This window comes from Hyperolius riggenbachi, chromosome 4, assembly GCF_040937935.1.
Source record: "Hyperolius riggenbachi isolate aHypRig1 chromosome 4, aHypRig1.pri, whole genome shotgun sequence".
NCBI classification, from domain to species: Eukaryota; Metazoa; Chordata; class Amphibia; order Anura; family Hyperoliidae; genus Hyperolius; species Hyperolius riggenbachi.
Window position 1 is genome coordinate 37,098,124 of NC_090649.1, and position 22,528 is coordinate 37,120,651.

The window sequence follows — 22,528 nt, forward strand, 5'->3', positions numbered from 1 at the left end:
ATTTCTGATTTAACTTACTAAAGCATAGCTGTCTTTGTGGGTGACACTGCATAGATAGAGTCCACAGACAGTTGCCAGGCCAGCCGGGATTTGTAGTCCCACCACTGGCAGCATACTGTATTATACCAGTGCATACCTTCCCATTGCATCTGTGTGATAGCACACTCTATTATACCAGTGCATACCTTTCCTCTGTACCTGTGTGACAGCACACTCTATTATACCAGTGCATACCTTCCCATTGTATCTGTGTGACAATACACTCTATTATACCAGTGCATACCTTCCCATTGTATCTGTGGGACAGCACACTCTATTATACCAGTGCATACCTTTCCACTGTACCTGTGGGACAGCACACTCTATTATACCAGTGCATACCTTTCCACTGTACCTGAGTGACAGCACACTCTATTATACCAGTGCATACCTTTCCACTGTACCTGAGTGACAGCACACTCTATTATACCAGTGCATAACGTTCCTCTGTACCTGTGTGACAGCACACTCTATTATACCAGTGCATACCTTCCCACTGTATTAGTGTGACAGCACACTCTATTATACCAGTGCATACCTTTCCACCGTATTAGTGTGACAGCATGCTCTATTATACCAGTGCATACCTTTCCGCTGTGTCTGTGATTGAACATACTATACCATAGCTCTCCTTGTGGGTGACACTGCATACAGCCCACAGAGAGACAGGGAAAGTTAGCTAGGCTGTTCTTTATTGCTGAAACCACCCCAAAACTACAGCCCTTTTGAGGGTTCATATTCTATTGTGTGTGTGTGTGTGCATACAAGGCATGCCACAGTCATTGCTGGGCCTTACAGCTCTACTATCCTCTTCTATCACAAGCCAGCATACTGTCTATTATCATAAGCTGTGCTTAGCTTCCACCTGTATCTGTAATTGATATCTGTGTGGGTTACACACTGCATACAGGCCACAGTCAGTTTCTGGCCCTATAGTAGTTCTACTATACTCTTCTAACTATTGCAAGCAAGCCAGCATACTGTATATTATAAGCAGTGCTTAGCTTGCAACTGTATTTGTGATTTAAAGTACTACATAGGATATCTCTCTCTGTGTGTGTGTGAAAGTACACAGCCCTGTAATACACACACACACACACACACACACACACACACACACACACACACACACACACACACACACACACACACACACACACACACACACTTGCTGTGTATTTGACACTGATTGTGTGCCTCTTTATGATTACACACACTGTCTACCACTAGTATTCAATATTGTTAGTACTACTGCGCATACCCCCAATATGGACAAACTAACAGGCAGAGGCGGAGGTAGGCCACCCCGCAGGTCTTTTCAAGGTCGTGCTGGTGTTATTTTGTGCGGCCCTCAAGCAAAATACAGTGTTCAACCACCAAGATTGTCAGGACATAGTTGACTTTTCAACACAGAACCCACCATCTTCCTCAGCTTCCGCATGGAACCGTGACATATATTCCTCCTCCTGCTCTGATGCGGGCACACCACTTAACACTCAGCCAGCCGCCAGCACCACTACTATTACTAGCACCACAGTTGCTCCATTTGAGAGTTAGCAGGAGTTATTTGGTGGGGAATTAACTGATTCACAATTTCACAGCCATTATTGTTACAAAATGAAGGCGCTAAGGATGTAACACCACCTCATATGTCTGAGTTAGGTGTCGCTATAGACGTAAGGTGTGAGGAAGATGATGAAGTACCTGTTGATGGTGCAGTTTTGGAGCTGTCTGATACAAGCGAAGATGTGGATAATGCTGTCTGATACAAGCGAAGATGTGGATAATGATGATGATGATCATGACAGGGATGTCACGTGGGTTCCCATGAGAGAAGATAACGGGGGACAGTTCAGAGGGGGAGTCAGAAAGGAGGAGGAGACAAGTTGCTGTAAAAAGCAGAAACAGCTCGTGGCAGTATCCGGAAGCATGTATCACCAACTAGGGACAGCCTAGTTGGGCCTTTGCCCACAGCAGCCAGGTGTCCGTAAAATAAATGTTTGAGCAGAAAAAACCAATGTCTGCCAGTCAAACCCTTGCCCGGCGTCTGACATCAGGCTTGGCAGAACTCTTAGTCCGCCAACTGCTGCCTGCCCGAAGACTAAGTCAGTCCCCACACAGCATCTCTGCCTGTACGCCGCTGCTGCCTGCCCAAAAGAGCTGTTGAGGGGTGCTTTTTTAGCAATAAGAAGAATCAGCAAGGAGCAATCTAACAAGCCTACAAGAGCCTAACTAAGCTTTCCCTATAGCTCTCTCTGCAGCAGCTCTCCCTTCTCTAATTACTGCAGGCACAGGAGTAAGTAAAATGTCTGATGCTGCCTGCCTTTTATAAGGTGGAGGAGGGCCTCCAGGAGGGAGTGTAGCCTGATTGGCTACAATGTGCCTGCTGACTGTGATGTAGAGGGTCAAAGTTGACCCTAATGATATACTATGGGGGCGAATCGAACTTCCCGGAAAAGTTTGTGGTTCTCCGCGATCGCAAACCCCGGAAGTTCGCCGGGAACCATTCACCGGCAAACCGTTCGGGCCATCTCTAATGTTAGTATCTTTTCATTATTATTCCGTCTGTAATTACAATGGTATTTATCATTAACCAAGTTTGACAACAATGTTTATTGTTATCAGATTTCGTTATCCACGCACACCATTTCGTTATCAAGCCAAGCCCTTTTTTTGCTGCGCCCTTTTTTCATGCACACGCTAAAATAGTAAGACACCAGCTAGCCTCCCTACTCACTTGAACACTATTTTTTTCAGTTTGGCTTTGCAACTGGTGTTCAGGAAATGCTGTTGAAAACAAAGAAAACCCTAAAAATCCCCCATGAAGAGAGGGACTGGCCCTAAACCTGTTGGTTCTGTCTTAACTGCCTACTTTTTTTGCAATAGTGGTCCTTTAACATATTAATAATGATGATGAAGATAACTTAGTGTTAACCTGCTTTTATGATCTTAATAAAGTTAATATTTTGGATTTAAACATTTACAGAAATAATGACCAATTAATTACAGATGCATACTTTTATAAAGGGATACTGTAGGGGGTCGGGGGAAAATGAGTTGAACATACCTGGGGCTTCTAATGGTCCCCCACAGACATAATTTGCCCACGCAGCCACTCACCGATGCTCCGGCCCCGTCTCCAGTTCACTTCTGGAATTTCAGACTTTAAAGTCTGAAAACCACTACGCCTGCGTTGCCGTGTCCTCACTCCCGCTGATGTCACCAGGAGTGTACTGCGTAGGCACAGACCAAACTGGGCTTTTGCTATACACTCCTGGTGACGTCAGCGTGAGCGAGGACATGGCAACGCAGGCGCAGTGGTTTTCAGACTTTAAAGTCTGAAATTCCAGAAGTGAACTGGAGGCGGGGCCGGAGCATCGGTGAGTGGCTGCGTGGGCAAATTATGTCTGTGGGGGACCATTAGAAGCCCCAGGTAGGTTCAACTCATTTTCCCCCGACCCCCCTACAGCATCCTTTTAAATCAACAGACAGGAGGGGCGTGGCTGGCGCGCTAGAGAGATGGCCGCTTTCTAGACTCGCTCAGCGTGGCCGACTGCTAAAGCTAACTACCCCAGCCTTTTCAGCAACCATCCCCACTCCTTTTTCCTCTCCTCAGCATCCTAAAACATTGGTGACTTGATGGGCCGAACCTCAAAAGGATCCAGGGAGAGCTCACCCCACTCTCAGGCTTCTTTCTCTCAGCGCTGCCGAGGCAAATCCAGCATGGCGTCCTTAGCCTCCTCCTCACACTCAGACGCAACAGTAGCTTCCCGACCCCGCTCCAGAGCACGGAGGTCGGAACACAACTCTTCGGATCCCACACTGGACTGGACTCCGAGGGATGCCCTTCTCCTAGAGAAATTCAAGTCCCTTCTCCATAAAGAACTAGACGCTGTAGCTAACAAATTAGCCCGTCAGCTCAAAAAAGACATCAAAGACCTTACCGCTCACATGGGAGAATTTGAAGAAAGGTACGAAAAGACTGCGACGGTGGTCGATGCACATGACAAGGAGCTCACTGAAGTTAAATCTGAGCTAGCAGAAACCAAGCTACGGTTGGAGGACTCAGAAAACCGCTCCCGCCGCGGCAACCTGAGAATTCGCGGGCTACCGGAGTCCATCTTGGATCTGAACTCCACTGCAACAGCTATGTTCCAGGAGCTAGTTCCAAACATCCCAATTGAGCGCTTAGAATTTGACCGCATCCACCGGGCCCTGGGGCCGAAGAGAGCAGATGGTTCCCCCCGGGACATCATCATTAAATTTACATTTTACCGCACTAAAGAAGTGATCCTGCAAGCGGCAAGAGAAAAGGAGCCATTAAATTTTCAAGAGCACCCTTACCAAATCTTTGCGGACCTTGCTCCCGTGACAATACAGAAACGAAGAGCATGAAGCCCTACACTGCTGCACTACGGGCTCAAAATATCAAATATAAGTGGGGGTTCCCGTTCAAATTAATCTTCCTGCTGTCCGGGAAATCTTACACTACCACCTCTCCCGAAGAAGCCCAAGAGCTGTTCGAGCGCCTACACCTGCTCCTACCTCCAAACGGCAACAAGTCACCTGCCGGAGCTTCATCACAGCGTCCCCCGAATCTGCAAAATTCTTGGAAACAAGTTTCCCCATCGCGGAAATCCACTCAGTCTGCTCCAGCTCTTCGGGATGTCTCTCCAACCTGAGGACCAGCTGCAGCTACTCCTCTGCCTGCCTTACGGAAAATCTCCCTAAGCTGATGTACGCATCACCGCTCAGGTGCATTACCATAAGCACGGATCACCGGTGGACAGTTATAGTCCTACGTTCTGTTTGCTTCTTCTACTTTTAGGACAGTCCACTCCGGGGTTAACTAGTTCAGCGTTCCGCTCTTGATCTTGCTTGAACATCTGGCTTTCGTTTATCTTCCTGTCATCACCCAGAGAACTCCGTGCTTCACAGATAACCTTTTGTTCGCATACCTCTTCACTTTACCAGCTACCGCCACGGTTGGGTAAGACACTACAGTTTTTTCTTCGCTGTTAAGCTGACTTTATTTTTATTTTACTCCTCAGCCACTACTTTTGATCTGGCTGGGCTACTCAGCGGTAACCTTGCCCAGACCTCCGCTTTCTAATTGTTACACTCTGGGACAATGTTTATATGTTTACTGAACAGTTTAGTAGGGCATAGACCTGAAAGCTCTCTCCTCGCTACGAGATCTTGCTTTTCTTAGCATACTGTGTATCTGATAAATGTAGCTTAAATGATGAACTAACTAACCTCTCTTAATTATTTAACCTCTCTTAATTATTGTTCTTATGGCATTAAGTTTAACAATGTTAATGTTACTGTTCTTATAGGATGCTCGCACAATGTTCCATTTACAATATATGTCTTGCATTAAGCCTAACATATTACCCCCCCCCCTCCTTTCCTCCCCCCCCCTTTTTCACCTGTGCTCTCTGTATAATTAGCACTTCATAGATACATGTTCTAACGGAACATTTACTGTCCTGCGTTTCCCCCCCCCCTCCCTTTCCCCCTAAGAAAATTTGCCGGTAGTTTTGCAAAGCATCACGCCCTTAGTGTTTTGTAACATATATATATAAGCCAGAACTCTAACTGGAAACCTCAAGGTTCTATATAGGGTTAAAAGGTTGCACTTATCATTACTGTTATGCACAGTTTACCCCAGATTTACCCCCTCTCCCCACCACCCATGCTACTACTGCTGATATGTTCATCCTCCCTCCCCACCCTCTCTACCCCACTCGCTCTCCCCCCCCCCCTTCTTCTCCCCTCCTGTCTGCACTAGCTTTAACAGAGGAGCCCCCTCCGTTATTGAGCCTCTTCCCCTTCCCCGTCCTTCTCCCCCTTACCCTTCCTACCCTACCCTACCTTATTACCTAACTTTCCCTATGAAGGCATCGACAACTTTTAAACCAAAATAAGGATGTGTCGCTCTAAGCTTATATTTGATTTGATGTTATACCTCAGGCCTTTTATATGTACACCAAGTCTTCAACAAAATTTGCTATCTTTTTCCCTTTTCCATTTACCTGCCTTACTCACAGGCCACCTGCTCGAGCTTCTCTCTCATAACAACAGGTAAACTAAGCTTAACAGTTTGTTACCGAAACAAAATACTGTACGATACCTACCTGTCTTGGTGAACATAAAAGGGACAAACCAACATACCACATTAAAGCTGATTACTCTGCTGGCTTGACCCATCCTCCACACAGAAACTACATAACCATATTCTTAATTATAATAATTAACATCCCCAGCTGACAACCTACAACTAAATCGTAGGTTTATCCCCCCCCCCCCCCCCACACACACACACACACTTACAACTACTTTCTCTCCTGACGCTGGGACCTATTTTGAAAATATGACCCGATAACTAAGCCAGCAAGGCAGTCGGCCAACACATGTTCCCCAATGATTTGGACAGAGCCCCTTACCCATGGGGACTCAATCCCTCTCGAGAACCTCTCGACCCTGACTTAATTGGAGTCACCCTCTCTGCCTACCTCAGTCCCTTTGTTACTAGGGATCTGGGTACCTCTTACCTTTTCTCCTTCTCTTCTATTCTCAACTGCTTTCAATCTTTCCTACTCTTTTCTCTTTCCCTCCTCTCCCCACTCTAAAGGTGTCCACCTTGCAGCCTTTCACATTCGCACACCCTCATACATCGACCCTCCATGACTTCCCCGTTTTTTAAAATCTTTTCTCACAACGTCCAAGGATTCGGATCCCCACATAAACGCTCCAAGGCGTTCACTTACTACAAAGCGAGTCAAGCTGACATAGTTTGCCTACAAGAAACCAGGCTAGATCAAACCACCTGTCCCAAATACTTAAATCGTCATTATCCCACAGCCTACTTTGCTTGTGCCCGCACAAAAGTACGGGGTGTTCTAATAGCTATTAGAAATAATTTCCCCTTCTCCTATACAAAGCACATTGCTGACCCTACTGGTAGGTATCCTATCTTACTTGGCACCATATATGACAGAGAAGTCACCATTGCTACATATTACGCCCCCAATGCACACCAATCTAATTTCTACTCACATTTTCTCCAAGTTCTCACTCAACATGGCTCAGGTCAAATCATAATTACTGGTGACACAAATGCCACTCTTAACCCCAAAGTAGATAGACAGAAACCCCCCAACTCTAACGCTGCCCCAGAACCAAAAGACCCGCAAGGTGTTAAAATTAAGGAATTGCTGGATAAATATGGCTACGTGGATATATGGCGAGAACTCCACCCTTCCACAAAGGATTTCACCTTTTACTCTAACGCCCACGATAGCTTCAGTAGAATTGATCACATATTCGTCCAGCAAAACCATTTACATCTGACACCAGCTGCTAAGATACACACAACCCCCTGGTCAGATCACTCTCCAATCTCTGTCTGCTGTTCTGCTACACTTCCAATCAACCGAGCATTTCATTGGCGATTAAATGACTCCCTACTCTCGAGAGCAGATATAACTGATCAATTAAGAGGGAGAGTCACAGAATACTTTGAGGATAACACAGGCTCGGTAGCCTCCTCCCTAACTCTATGGGAGGCCCATAAAGCTACCATTAGGGGGACCCTGATTGGAATAGCTAGCGCTATTAAAAAGCAACGCAATAAAAAAATTGAAGAACTATCTTCAAAACTAGATCAAGCAGAACAAGATTGGAAGCGCAACCCCTCACGTATCAATAGAATCATTAAAGATCGCACCCGCACAGAACTAGATCTTTTACTTACAGATAGAGTTGAGCAGCAGCTTAGGTGGCGCAGACAATTATATTACTACAATGCAAACAAACCTTTAGCTTTGCTTGCTAGATGCCTTAAAACAAACCATTAACTCCAACCATGCTGAAAATTCGCAACAGCTCAGGACAAATTACCGCCAATCCCCGCAAGATTGTAGATCTTTTTTCTAAATTCCTATCAGATCTATACACCGACTCCTCCACTGCTCCTGATGGAGACATTCTCGCCTTTCTAGACCAGGTTACACTCCCAAAACTAAGCCAGGAATCTGTTTCACACCTGAGCGCCCCCATTTCCACCATTGAAGTCCTCTCCGCTATCAAAACCCTGAAATCCAACAAATCTCCAGGCCCAGACGGGTTCTCAGCCCTATATTACAAAAAATGTTCAGACTTATTGGCCCCAGTATTAGCGAAATGTTACAACGAACTCCGAGAAGGTAAATCTCCTCCGAGATCTATGCTTGTAGCTCACATCTCGATGATCCCCAAAACAGACCAAGAACACCACGCAGTCCACCAATTTCGCCCCATATCCCTCATCAATGTAGACTTCAAAATACTAGGTAAAATCCTGGCCCTGAGATTAAATAAACTCCTCCCAGCTTTGATCCACCGTGATCAAGTTGGATTTGTTCCGGGAAGGCAAGCTGAAGACAGCACCAGAAGAGCTATCCTTTTAACTCACTATCTCAATTCACATAAAACCCCAGGGGTAGCCTTATCCTTAGACATCTTTAAGGCCTTTGATACCCTCTCCTGGTCTTACCTAAAGCTCACCCTGAATAAATGGGGCCTGGATGCCCACTTTTTAAATTGGATTCAAGGGATGTACACAGATCCAACAGCCTCAGTGAAACTTTCTGGCCATAGTTCTCCAACCTTCGCTATCAAACGAGGTACGAGACAAGGCTGCCCACTATCCCCACTGCTTTTTATTTTAGCCCTCGAACCCTTTGCATGCTATTTACGCAATGCTACAGACATTAAAGGGGTAGACTGCGCTGGCCTATCTCACAAGCTTCTTATGTTTGCAGACGACACCCTACTATTTTTAACACAGCCCCACATCTCAATCCCGAATGCCCTTTCAGCCTTTGCTCGCTTTGCCCAGGTGTCGGGCCTACAAATTAATGTTGAAAAATCCAAGGCCTTAGGCATCTCTTTACCCCCCCAAGACCTTGAGCAAATCAAAGACCTCTGTCCCTTTCAATGGGTCCAGTCCTTACCTTATTTAGGCATCACTCTTACCCCCAATTATGCCTCCCTCTTTTCAGCCAATTACCCCCCCTTATTAAAATCACTCTCAGCCCTAACCGACCGGAAATCATGGCTAGGGAAGATCAACGCCATCAAGATGTCATTCCTGCCCAAACTCCTTTATTACTTCCGCACCCTTCCAGTCCAAGTCCCAAACCATTACATACGCATCTTTCAAAATAAACTCATGGGATTCATTTGGGGACGTAAATGTCCCAGAGTCCGCAAAACTACTCTCTTTGCTCACAGATTTGATGGAGGCCTAAGAGTCCCACAAATCTCGTCATATTATCGCACGGCAACCATAGCCCAACTTGCTCGTTTATTTCAAATACAAGATACTCCCCTCTGGGTTTTCCTGGAAATACCTAACTGTGCTCCCTTGCTCCCTAGTACCTTACTATGGCTTCCATTGAAGGCGAGGCCTCCCTCACTTAGCCCCCCTTTGACCCACTGCCTCCAAGTATGGGACTCCATTCGCTATTCAGCACACCTACAATCCCCATTTTTACCATTGCTTCCCCTGATTAACAATCCTTTATTTCTGCCAGGACTTGAGGACCCAACAGCATTCTCATGGTGGAGCACGAAAGGCCTCACCCATGTGACACACTTCCTTACGCCTAGGGGTATTCTCTCCTGGCCAGATATTCAAGAGAAATTTCAGGCTCCCCCCAGAGAATACTTTCGCTACCTGCAAATCCGACACTGGGTCAAATCCCTCACTCAAAGCATAGATCCCCCCTATACCGTAACGCCTTACGAAAACATCTGTCGCTACCGCCCTAACGCCAAAGGGCTAATCTCCCAGATATATGCCCTTTTAACCCGCCCATCCCCACCTGTAACACACCTCTACACCTCTAGGTGTAAGCAGACCTGGGTGACCCTAAGGACAGGGAAGATTGGCTTGATATATGGAGCAGAGTCTCCAACTGCTCTTGCAACCTACATATAGTAGAAGCTGCTTATAAAGTTATGACCCGCTGGTACCTGGTCCCAGCACGCATAGCTAAGGTATTCCCATCCGCCAACCCGTACTGCTTCCGGGGCTGCAGGGTACTTGGCGACATGTTGCACACTTGGTGGACTTGTCCACGACTTATGAGATTTTGGTGCAAAGTATATAAGATACTCTCCTCCCTTTTCCATAAACCTATCTCTAGAAACCCATGGCAAGCCTTACTACATGAAAAGATAGAAGGTTTAACATCAACACAAAACAAACTAGCCTCCATAGTTCTCTCAGCAGCTACCATGACAATTGCACGAAATTGGAAAAAGCCCTCGGTCTCAATCACTGAAGTGAAATCTAGAATCAATATGATAATGGTGAACGAGAAGTTAACCAGTATTCTTAAAGACACCCACAAAAAGTTTGGAAAAATCTGGGATCCTTGGATTCGCTTGGAACATCCAAATCTAGAGGCATCTCTTATCTCTAGGCTGTAGGGTGGACCCCTCCTCTTCTTCTTCTTCCTTCTGCTCTTACCTCCTCTTCCTTCTCACTTATCTTTCCCCCCTTTTCTCTTTCCTTTTTTTTTTTTTTTTCCCCCTCCCCATATCTTCACCACCCCTGTAATGATGCTACTGGCTATAATCCTTCCTGTCTTGCTTGCCTATCACTGGACGGCAGGCTCCCAGGACCGAAATTAGAAAGACCCAATATTGACTTGGGTCTCCCCATGCCCCTACATTTCCTTCAGCAAGCCCCAGGTAGCTGGACTAAATCCCCCGAGGGCTCAGTATAACCTCCAGGCAGTGATACCTCGTTTTCTACAAGCAAGTTGGTCAATAATTATTAGGAGTATCACGGATGACCCCACATCCCCCCCTCCTACTATGCAATGTTTGTATGATGAGCTTATCTGCATCAGGCGTTTCCCTTGTTTTTGCCATGATGTTTTTTCTTTTATGCACTGTTTGTTTGTCAAAAATTTCAATAAAACTTTGAAATAAAAAAAAAAAAAAGTCAACCTAAATCAACAGACAGGAACTGATTTGTCCCTATAAAAAGCTGTTATTATCCCAAGATCTGTCCCCAATGGCCAATTTTGTAGACTTGGAATGCCACTAATTATGAACAATATATTTTGCAATCACAAGTCCTCATAGATCGTTTCCTAGATAGTATAGAGATGTTGGTTAGAACAAGGGACGAGGTAGGTAAACAGGACAGGCAGTTAGTAGTTTAATGGGGAGCAGACAGAGGGACACTCTAGATATCACTTTCATTACTGATTTTAATCAATCTTATAAAGAGATTGAAAGAATCATTGGAAAACACTGGGAGAGATTAAAGAAAACCTGTAACTAAAAAAAGTTCCCCTGGGGTGTACTCACCTCAGGTGGGGGAAGCATTCGGATCCTATCGAGGCTTCCCCTGTCCTCCTGTGTCCCACGGCGGTCTCGCTGTACCCCTCCGAACAGCGGGGATGTAAATATTTACCTTTCCGGCTCCAGCGCAGGTGCAGTATCGGCTCTCCGCTCGGAGATAGGCGAAATAGCTGATCGCTGTCAGGCCGCTCTACTGCGCAGGCGCAAGTCTCCTGCAACTGCGTAGTAGAGCGGACCCGATAGAGATCGTCTATTTCAATCTATTTCCGTGCTGAGAGCCACAACAGTGCTACCCGCTGGAGCCGAGAAGAAAAATATATCAATCCTTGTCAGGCTTGTCGAGCGAGGATTACGGGACACTTCGGAGGAGCCAGCGCTGGACTGCCTGCAGCTACAGGGATGGGGGAAGCGTCATTGGGACCCTGAGGCTTCCCCCTCCCGAGGTAAGTACCTGCCAGGGGATGTTTTTTTTTTAAACAGGGTATCTTTAAAGTATTAGGCCCCTAATTTCCCAGATAAAGGAAAGGTTGTATTTAGGAGGACCCTTACCCCAGAATCGGCTTACTGCTAGCTTTCAGGATGGTCCAGTTAGAGGGCGGGCAACTAGATGATATAAAAGGATTTTAAAATGTGGACGGTGTTTTGCATGTTGACATTGTCCTAATACTCCTAGGAGACAATTTAATTTTACAAATAGTAATAGTGATCAGACTTTTAATATTAAACATTTTATAACTTGCAATACTAAAGGTGTTATATATATGTTGACTTGTCCATGTGGGAAATTATATAAAGGAGGAAATATATAAAGGAGGAACCAAAAGAACCCTTAACCACTTCAGGACTACAGGCTTTATCCCCCCCCCACCCCCCCCCCCCCCCAAGACAAGGCCATTTTTCACACACAAAAATGGCCACTACAGCTTTAAGGCCTTTCTGCAGGGCCACACAACACAGCACACAAGTGATTCCCCTCCCCCCTCTTTTCTTCCCACCAACAGAGTTTCTGTTGGTGGGGTCAGATGTTTGTTTATTTTTATAAAAATATTTATGTTATTTTTTTTTTATAAATGTCTGTACTTATTTATTATTTTCATTCCCCTCCCTCCCCCCATCTGCCTATCACAGCGATCGCCTGTAATAGGCTTCAGCCTTACACTGCTGATCGCTCCTGTGTGTCCCCCAGGGGGTCAGCAGTGTCTCACAGCTGTCCCAAGCACAGCGCTGCTGTAGATCACAATGCTGTACTAACTAAATAGACGGCGGTTTTGCTGTCTAACAGTCTCCGAGCGTTGATCTCCACTGGGAGACTGAAGGCGGAGTGGAGCTCCTCCTTCCAAGCGGAGATGCACGTGCATCGGCGCGCCCGATCTCCTGCAAAACCCAGCCCCAGGACTTGACGCCAATTGCTGTTAGGTGGTACTAGGGCTGCCGCCTCGGTCACGCCCATTGGCATGAGGCGGTCTTTAGGTACTTAAAGAGTGTACATAGGAACATGTTTACAACATTCAAAGGGGAGTGGAGTGGAGGATCACTCCGTTCCTGCTCATTTCAAGGAGGTACACTCTAAAGATCCAGGTGGCCTGATTTTTTTTTTTCTGGATTGAAAGTCATGAGGGCCACTAGAGGGGGTCTATCAAGGATAGAGACCAAATACATTTACCTATTGAATGTTGATTTTGATGTCTGACTGGCAATCTATGCCAAAGTGCCAAAGTTGTTGTTTATGATGGTGGATTGCTGTCCCTACTCTTTCCTTACTGTTCTTGTTCCCTCCCCTCCCTTTCCTTTTCCCCATTCTCTCCCTTGCCTCTTTCTTCCCCCCCCCCCCCCTTCTCTTCTTTCCTGTCCCCTCTCCCCCTCCTTTTCAGGGGTTGACTTACTGATAATGTACATTTTGATCCATATCCTAAATGCAGGGCCGGATTTGTACTTTCCAGCACCCTAGGCCGGCTGTCACCAACCGCCCCCCCCCCCCCCCTCATTCTGACCAACTCTGACTAGTTTGAACGGGCCCCCCTCTGTTTTGCTGCTTTGCTCCGTTCAACAAAGAAGCAGTGCATGCTCTGTCCACTCCATGTAATTTTGCGCTCCTGTCTGCATGCACAGCAGGCGATAGTGTTCTGGGCTTGCATACTTCAGAAATGATGCTCATGTATGAACACTCAGCAGCACTAGTCATATACATACCCATAACACTCCCTCGGCTCCTGTGCACATGCATACAGGAGTGCAAAATCACAAGGAGCCCCAGTGGACAGCGCTGCTTCTTTGTCCTCTGTGCTACTTGCTGCCGTCAGAGCCACAAATAGGGGACAGTGTAGCACAATGCAGAGAAGCCCATCCAAAGCAGAAAACAGGTAAGTAGAAGGATCCGACACTACACACACTGGCTAAGATGTAGTGTAATGCTAGGAACACATGATGAAATTTTCTGACAGATTTACTGCCAGGTCAATTATTTCCATCATGTCTGATCTAATTTCAATTTTTTCGATCAATTTGCTGTTCACTTTTATGAAAAATCATTCAGAAAATTGATTGGGAAGCAGATCGGACATGTTGGAAATAGTCGATCTGACAGTAAAGCTGTCAGAAAATTGCATTGTGTGTACCCAGCATAAGCTCAGGTGTACTTTACACAGTGACACTTTAGCACTTAAGACAGATCTTAAAATCAGTCAGCAGGAAGTTTTGTAACAGAATAACACTTTTTATTGGCTAACCAAAAGAAAAACAGTGAGCCATTGGTTAATGAGCCGTCTTCAGACTTTGTTACTGTATCCAAGATGTTAGGCACACAGCTATATATACAGTCAGCAGAATATGCATTGATTGTTTTGTAAATATAAATAAATGTAACACAGTTGTCATTCTGTTTCAAAACATCCTGCTTTCACTGATGGTAAACACAGTACTTTGCTGGCAAAAAAAAAAAAACCAGGAAAGAGTTAAACTGTAGCACAAAGAATGCTGTTGTCATTCTCTAGGAGGAAAAAAAAGCCATACATTTAAGAGATCTGAGGTCTTTAACAGCACTGACCTACTAGTAATAAACTATCATCAGTCAGGGAGGGGGAGAGCTGCTAATGCTGCCCGTGAATGCGTGCTGCATGAAAAAAACTAATCGGAACTTAAGAGTTCAGCTACTTGAGACCATATATTTTTCTTCTCACAGCAGATTGTTTGTCACCTCTCATCCTACAGGTGACAGCAGATGCTGACTGCCATAGCACACACTTTGAACAAGTAAGAGAGATGCAGGGATCTCTTGAATTCAGGCAGACCAGAGAAAAGCAGGAGAGGTGATTTACTTTGACATGTGACCTCTTATCTCTCCAAGTCCTTCGCCCTGCTGATTTTTACCGCCCTAGGCCATGGCCTCTGTGACCTTCCCAGAAATCCGGGCCTGCCTAAATGTCTGGTATAAAATTTGGTGGCCACTTTGATAATAGAATTTTTAGTACATTTTAGCACATTATGTTAGTGTGATGGTAATTGATTGTAAACAGTGATGTCACATGAGAGACAGCAGCTTGTAGCATGTAGATAGATAGATAGATAGATAGATAGATAGATAGATAGATAGATAGATAATTTCATTTATTTTATGTCAAGAGTTTTTTCAGATACCATTTGATATGTTTTGTATGACCTGTGAATTAACCACTTGAGGACCACATTGCAAAACCCCCCTAAAGACCAGGCCTTTTTTTACTAAAATGGCCACTGCAGCTTTAAGGCTGTACTATGTAAACAGATGGCGGTTACGGCATCTAACAGTGTCCCGAGCGGCGATCGCCGCCTGGAGACTGAAGGCTGGGAGGAGCTCCGCCCCCCCCCCAAACAGGTGATCTCCTGCAGTCGCCGGCCCCAGGACTTGACACCAATTGACGTTAGGCAGACCTTGGGCTGCCGCTGCGGCCACGCCCATTGGCGTGGGGCAGTCGTCAGGTAGTTCATTCTTATTGGTGAAATGATTGCCTCTATTTTATATGGGTGATGCAAACTAATTGGGAGGTGCAAACTAATTCTCTGGCCCTTTAAATATAGGAAAAGTGACAGTAGGTTTATGTGCGCTGTCTTATATTGTACTTAAACCTTTTACTAATATGAAAGTCTCTTCTACAGTCTGCTTCTCATAATTGCATGACTGAATGTTAAGGTCATGTAATAAGTATGAAATATCAGGGATAGATGCAGTTTGCCCTAATACATGATGACCGCTAGTTACCTTCGCTACCCACTCTATCAGTGTGGAGATCAGATGGTGTCTATAGATGTAGTGACAATATTCCCTTCTGCAAAATGGCAGCAAAGGTATTTCCATTTCAGCCTACTACTTCTATGAAGGTGGGCTTCTTTTACGTTTAACTATCGTTTAACTTTGCGTATTTATTTATGTGTTAAATGCTATGTTTTAGGTTGAAAAATCTTTTACGAAGATTAGCATCTGCATACACTTAGGGCGCATTTACCCTATTCCAAAATGGCGATCGTGGAAATTCCGCCTCCGCCTAGCACTAACACGGACCGGAACTACCACGCTAAACACTGTCACCGGCTAGTGTGGGTTGCAATCTATATTTTATAAAATGCAGCTCTGCGATTTTCTGTCCCCTCCCACATTCCTGATGAAGCGAAAGTTAAACTGGTTGCAGATGCAGACCTTGCCAGTATGTCATCTGCTGCGCCTGTGCGAGCTCTCGGCTGTGCGGCTTGCGATCGCGCTCACATGGTCTGGAGTGTTCTGCACAGGTGCATCGGTTCTGCGCCTGCGCAGAATAACCAGACCATGTGAGTGCGACCACGAGTGGCATGGCCAAGCACTCGTGCATGCGCAGTAGATGCCGTGAGTTTAAAGCGGGAGTGTCACCATAAAAATCAAATTTCAACAGCAACTGGTCTGAGTGTATTAAGTGATAAAGATGCTAACCCTGCATTCAAAACTTTCAAAACTTTTTCTGCTGTTATGATTTGGAGTTATCACATACTTAAGGAGCACTGGACCTTTCGTAGTCAGTGCCAACAGTTGCATGCTGGGTTTTTTTTTATCTATAATATATTCCTCCTCTTCCATTTGTTTATGTGAGAAAACGCGGAAAAGCCGCCGCGTGTACTAGCAGCAAGGCGGCTGATTCCGCGTCCAACGCGGCGGTCTGCACGCGGAAGCGTGCACCTAGTGACATGGCAGAACGCGGAAAAGCCGCCGCATGTATTGATAGCAAGGCGGTTGGTTCCGCGTCCAGCGCGGCGGTTTGCACGCAGCAGCGTGCAGCTGGGGTGGCTGAGCCTGTTAGTTCACATAGGTTTAGGAATACACGCGCGTGCTGAAAGGCAGAACTTTTATGATGGCCAAGGGGGATCAGCTGACCAGGCCGGTCAGCTGACCTCAGAGCAGGTAACCATTGGTTAATCACTTTAGGGTGGCGCTAGAGAGCACTGCTCTATATATGCTTACTGCTGACCACTCTCAAGTTGTCTGCCATTGCGATCACTACGTGGAAGCCTTCAGACCTTGTGTTATCATTCTGTTATACATCAGACTAGTTCCAGGGTGTAGAGACCACGGACCTCACACCCAAGACTAGGCATTGTGTGATATTTGTTATGACCTGTTGCTTTCCTGACTATCCCTCCGCTTTCTGATTCGGTACCATGCATATCTGATATACCATTGCCAACCCTTCCTGCCCTGTATACTGAATCAGTCTTCTGTCTTTGTACTTTGTCTGTCCGTGTGTTGCCGTCCTGGCTTGCCCGACCTTGAGAGCTATCTCTCCCCACTAAAGAGATAGTCTCCAGATCAGTCAGTGACATCCACCTTCAGGTGTCACTCACTCTCTGCTCCTTCCTACCTTCAGCCTGACTCCAACCCTTGGAGAGTCTCAGGCTGCTGGAAGGTTTCTATACTCTCGATAGCAGTACTTCCTGTACTGCCTAGGCCACCTGCTCCTCAGGTGGGTTACTCAAAGTCATACTGTTACACCAAACACTCACTATATATTTATTTGGAGGTGTCCAGAGGTTAGCACTATATCTGTATTATTGGTGATTCTGCAGATCATCCATAATCAGGTATAGATCTGTATTCTTGGTGATACTGCAGATCACCAATAATCAGATTCTCTCTGCGAGCTGACACCGATCGTTACAATTTCCCTGCCTAGCTGCTTATCTGTAACATGATCCCCTGCTCACTTGTGTTTACAAGCAAGGCTAAGGTGACTCAGCGATTGGAGGAGAAAAGAAAAAAGCAAAGGGCAGAAATGACATCAGGATTTAGCCTAAGGCCCTGTTTCCATCTATGCGCTTCTGTCCGCTTTTTATCAGCACTACAATGTTACAGATTGATACATGTTGATGAAAAGCGGACAGAAGCGCATAGATGGAAACAAGGCCTAAACTGTGGGCAAAAGACATGGCCCCCACCAGGAACAGAATTCTCTTCATTTACTATGTAGAATTCACTGAAATCAAAACGTGGACAATACAATACATGTGTTATGTAAGTAGATCAAGTATTTATCTACTTATATATGTGTTTTTCCCCTGGCATAGTATGGCTAATCCTACTGATTTAAAAAAACATGTTTATTGATAGTTGTCCTTTAAGGTGTAGCCATTTACCATATAAAAATTAACATCAATGGTTCCCCAAAATGTATGAATGTTTATCTGGTTGTATTTTATTAACACAGGTGAAAATGTTGCCCTCAATGGTGTAGCATCACAGTCCTCTATCTTCACTAGAGCGAGCACTGCCAATAAAGCCATTGATGGAAACTTGGACCCTGAATTCTCTTCTGGCTCCTGTGCCCACACCGATGATGATGTCTCCCCCTGGTGGAGGGTGGACTTACTGCAGCCCTATAAAATCTCCAGAGTCATTATCACTAACAGAGGTGACTGCTGCTGGGATCGGCTGGCCGGAGCCAGTATCCTTATCGGGAACTCTCCAGAAAACAATGGAAATAATAACCCACGGTGACTACTGACTCTTACTATTTATGTAACTTTTACAATGTTATTAGTGCTTGTATTGATTTAGCTCACTGGTCACTGTCACTGGTCACTGTCACTGGTCACTGTCACTGGTCGCTGTCACTGGTCACTGTCACTGGTCGCTGTCACTGGTCACTGTCACTGGTCACTGTCACTGGTCACTGTCACTGGTCACTGTCACTGTCACTGTCACTGGTCTATGTCACTGTCACTGGTCACTGTCACTGGTCACTGTCACTGGTCACTGTCACTGGTCACTGTGGCCTAAATGCTGCTTGCAGCGCTAAAGTATTGATCGTGTGACCAATTTTAAGCAAATAAAAAGACACATATAATAAAATATATCAATCACCCTCAGATTTCTCCCTGATTAATAATGACATGTGGGTATAATGAGCTACTGATTTGGCTCCCCGGAAGAGGTAGGAGGTTCCTGTGTTCCCTATTGTACACCAGCTCTAATATCTCCACATCTGTAATGCAGCTCATTACTCACCGATCCCAGAGTCCAGCGCTGACTCCTCAATTGTGGCAGGACGCTGACCTGGCAGAATTCTGGGTTAGGCATACTTCGGTTGCTAGGCAGGCATGTGCGCTCAATCTCATTTAGTCCCAGCAGTGGTGGGTGTGGCTTCAGCACTGGCCTGAGAGTCAGGGTATTTAAACCCTGAACTCTCATTCCACCAGTGCTGTTTCATTGCCCCACACAGCCGCAGCATCTGTGCACTCTGTCTCTGCTCCCTGCCTAGCTAAGTCTGTGTTGGAAACCTACACTGCCTGCTTGCCTGTCAGTTTTGTCCCTGCCAGTCTGATCCCTGCCAGTCCTTTCCCTGTCAGTCTGATTCCTGCCTGTCCTGTCCCTGTCAGTTCTGTCCCTGCCAGTCTGATTCCTGCCTGTCCTGTCCCTGCCAGTCTGATTCCTTCCAGTCCTGTCCCTGCCAGTCTGATCCCTGTCAGTCCTGTCACTCCAGTCTGATCCCTGCCAGTCTTGTCACTCCAGTCTGATCCCTACCAGTCCTGTCACTCCACTCTGATCCCTGCCAGTCCTGTCACTCCAGCCTGATCCCTGTCAGTCCTGTCACTCCAGTCTGATCCCTGTCAGTCCTGTCACTCCAGTCTGATCCCTGCCAGTCCTGTCACTCCAGTCTGATCCCTGCCAGTCCTGTCACTCCAGTCTGATCCCTGCCAGTCCTGTCACTCCAGTCTGATCCCTGCCAGTCCTGTCACTCCAGTCTGATCCCTGCCAGTCCTGTCACTCCAGTCTGATCCCTGCCAGTCCTGTCACTCCAGTCTGATCCCTGCCAGTCTTGTCACTCCAGTCTGATCCCTGCCGGTCCTCCTGTCACTCCAGTCTGATCCCTGCCAGTCCTGTCACTCCAGTCTGATCCCTTCCAGTCCTGTCACTCCAGTCTGTTTCCTGCCAGTCCTGTCATGCCTGTTCTACTCTGCCAGTCTAGTCACTTGCCTGTCTGTCATTACCTTGCACCTATTTTCTCCAGTGTTACCTGTCACTACCCGTCTGCCCTGTCCGCCAGTCTGGTGCCTGTCAGTACAGCCATGTCCATACAGCCCCATCAGTAGAGTTGAGCCGAAATTTTCGTAATTTCGCATTACTAAAATTACGCATGCGAAATTTGCGATTACGATGCGAAATTACGGTAGCGTAATTGCCATTAAAATCGTAATTGAAAATACCGTAAGCGTAATTTTCAACGCGTAATTTCGCGTTTCGTTCATGCCGTAATTTCGCATTAAACGCTACCGTAATTTCGCGTTAAACCGTAACGCTCCGTATAATATAAAAAAGCCGCCGACTTTAAGGGTTAATAGCAAAGCCCCCTTAAATGCTAAGAGCCTCAAATTTGGAGAATATATTAAGGAGATCAGGAGGAATAAGAGGAAAAAAATTTTTTCAAAAAGACCTTATAGTTTTTGAGAAAATCGATGTTAAAGTTTCAAAGGAAAAATGTAAACATTTAAAAACCCGCCGACTTTAACGGTTAATAGCAAAGCCTGCTTAAAGTTTAGGAACACCAAATTCCCAGGGTATATTAAGGGGATCAGTGGGAATAAGAGGAAATTTTTTTTTTTCAAAAAGACCTTATAGTTTTTGAGAAAATCGATTTTTAAGTTTCAAGGGCGAAAATGTCTTTTAAATGCGGAAAATGTCAGTCTTTTTTGCACAGGTAACAATAGTGTATTATTTTCATAGATTCCCCCAAGTGGGAAGAGTTTTACTTACTTCGTTCTGAGTGTGGGAAATATAAAAAAAAAACGACGTGGGGTACCCCCTCCCAGACCTCTTTAACCCCTTGTCCCCCATGCAGACTGGGATAGCCAGAATGCGGAGCACCGGCCGCGTGGGGCTCCGCACCCTGACTATACCAGCCCGCATGGTCCATGGATTGGGGGGTCTCGGAAGGGGAGGGGCAGCCAAGCTTTCCCCTCCCCCTCCGAGCCCTTGTCCAATCCAAGGACAAGGGGCTCTTCTCCACCTCCGATGGGCGGTGGAGGTGGAGGCCGCGATTTCCTGGGGGGGAGGTTCATGGTGGAATCTGGGAGTCCCCTTTAAAAAGGGGTCCCCCAGATGCCCACCCCCCCTCCCAGGAGAAATGAGTATAGAGGTACTTGTACCCCTTACCCATTTCCTTTAAGAGTTAAAGTAAATAAACACACAGACACTTAGAAAAAGTATTTTAATTGAACAAAAAACATAACCACGAAAAAAGTCCTTTAATATTCTTAATTAACCATTAATACTTACCTGTCCCTTTAAATAAATGATCCCTCGCAATATCCTCGGAAATGTTCTATCAGTTACAATGTAACAAAGTTATTACAATGTAACAACTTTGTTACATTGTAACTACGCCGCACCCGACGTCACTCACCGCCGCCGCCGCGTCTGTGCTGCAGGACCCGACAGAGCTCTGAGCTATAGCTCAGAGCTCTCTAAGCATCTTTGTATTTGGGCTCCATGGAGCCCCATTGGTCCTTAGCAGACCAATGGGGTTCCTTTAAATCAGAAGGAACCCCATTGGTCTGCTAAGGACCAATGGGGCTCCTTGGAGCCCAAATACAAAGATGCTTAGAGAGCTCTGAGCTATAGCTCAGAGCTCTGTCGGGTCCTGCAGCACAGACGCGGCGGCGGCGGCGGCGGTGAGTGACGTCGGGTGCGGCGTAGTTACAATGTAACAAAGTTGTTACATTGTAATAACTTTGTTACATTGTAACTGATAGAACATTTCCGAGGATATTGCGAGGGATCATTTATTTAAAGGGACAGGTAAGTATTAATGGTTAATTAAGAATATTAAAGGACTTTTTTCGTGGTTATGTTTTTTGTTCAATTAAAATACTTTTTCTAAGTGTCTGTGTGTTTATTTACTTTAACTCTTAAAGGAAATGGGTAAGGGGTACAAGTACCTCTATACTCATTTCTCCTGGGAGGGGGGGTGGGCATCTGGGGGACCCCTTTTTAAAGGGGACTCCCAGATTCCACCATGAACCTCCCCCCCAGGAAATCGCGGCCTCCACCTCCACCGCCCATCGGAGGTGGAGAAGAGCCCCTTGTCCTTAGATTGGACAAGGGCTCGGAGGGGGAGGGGAAAGCTTGGCTGCCCCTCCCCTTCCGAGACCCCCCAATCCATGGACCATGCGGGCTGGTATAGTCAGGGTGCGGAGCCCCACGCGGCCGGTGCTCCGCATTCTGGCTATCCCAGCCTGCATGGGGGACAAGGGGTTAAAGAGGTCTGGGAGGGGGGACCCCACGTCGTTTTTTTTTTATATTTCCCACACTCAGAACGAAGTAAGTAAAACTCTTCCCACTTGGGGGAATCTATGAAAATAATACACTATTGTTACCTGTGCAAAAAAACCTGACATTTTCCGCATTTAAAAGACATTTTCGCCCTTGAAACTTAAAAATCGATTTTCTCAAAAACTATAAGGTCTTTTTGAAAAAAATTTTTTCCTCTTATTCCCACTGATCCCCTTAATATACCCTGGGAATTTGGTGTTCCTAAACTTTAAGCAGGCTTTGCTATTAACCGTTAAAGTCGGCGGGTTTTTAAATGTTTACATTTTTCCTTTGAAACTTTAACATCGATTTTCTCAA

At 45.9% G+C, this 22,528-nt stretch overlaps 1 protein-coding gene across 1 annotated transcript in view; it reads left to right on the forward strand.

Moving 5' to 3' along the window:
• The window catches only part of LOC137571173 (fucolectin-1-like), an 83,272-nt gene that overhangs the window by 58,335 nt on the left and 2,409 nt on the right, over positions 1 to 22,528 (forward strand). The window contains exon 5 of the mRNA XM_068279976.1: positions 18,108 to 18,393. Coding sequence (XP_068136077.1) covers positions 18,108 to 18,393 — 286 coding nt within the window. The remainder of the gene's footprint in view (positions 1 to 18,107; positions 18,394 to 22,528) is intronic.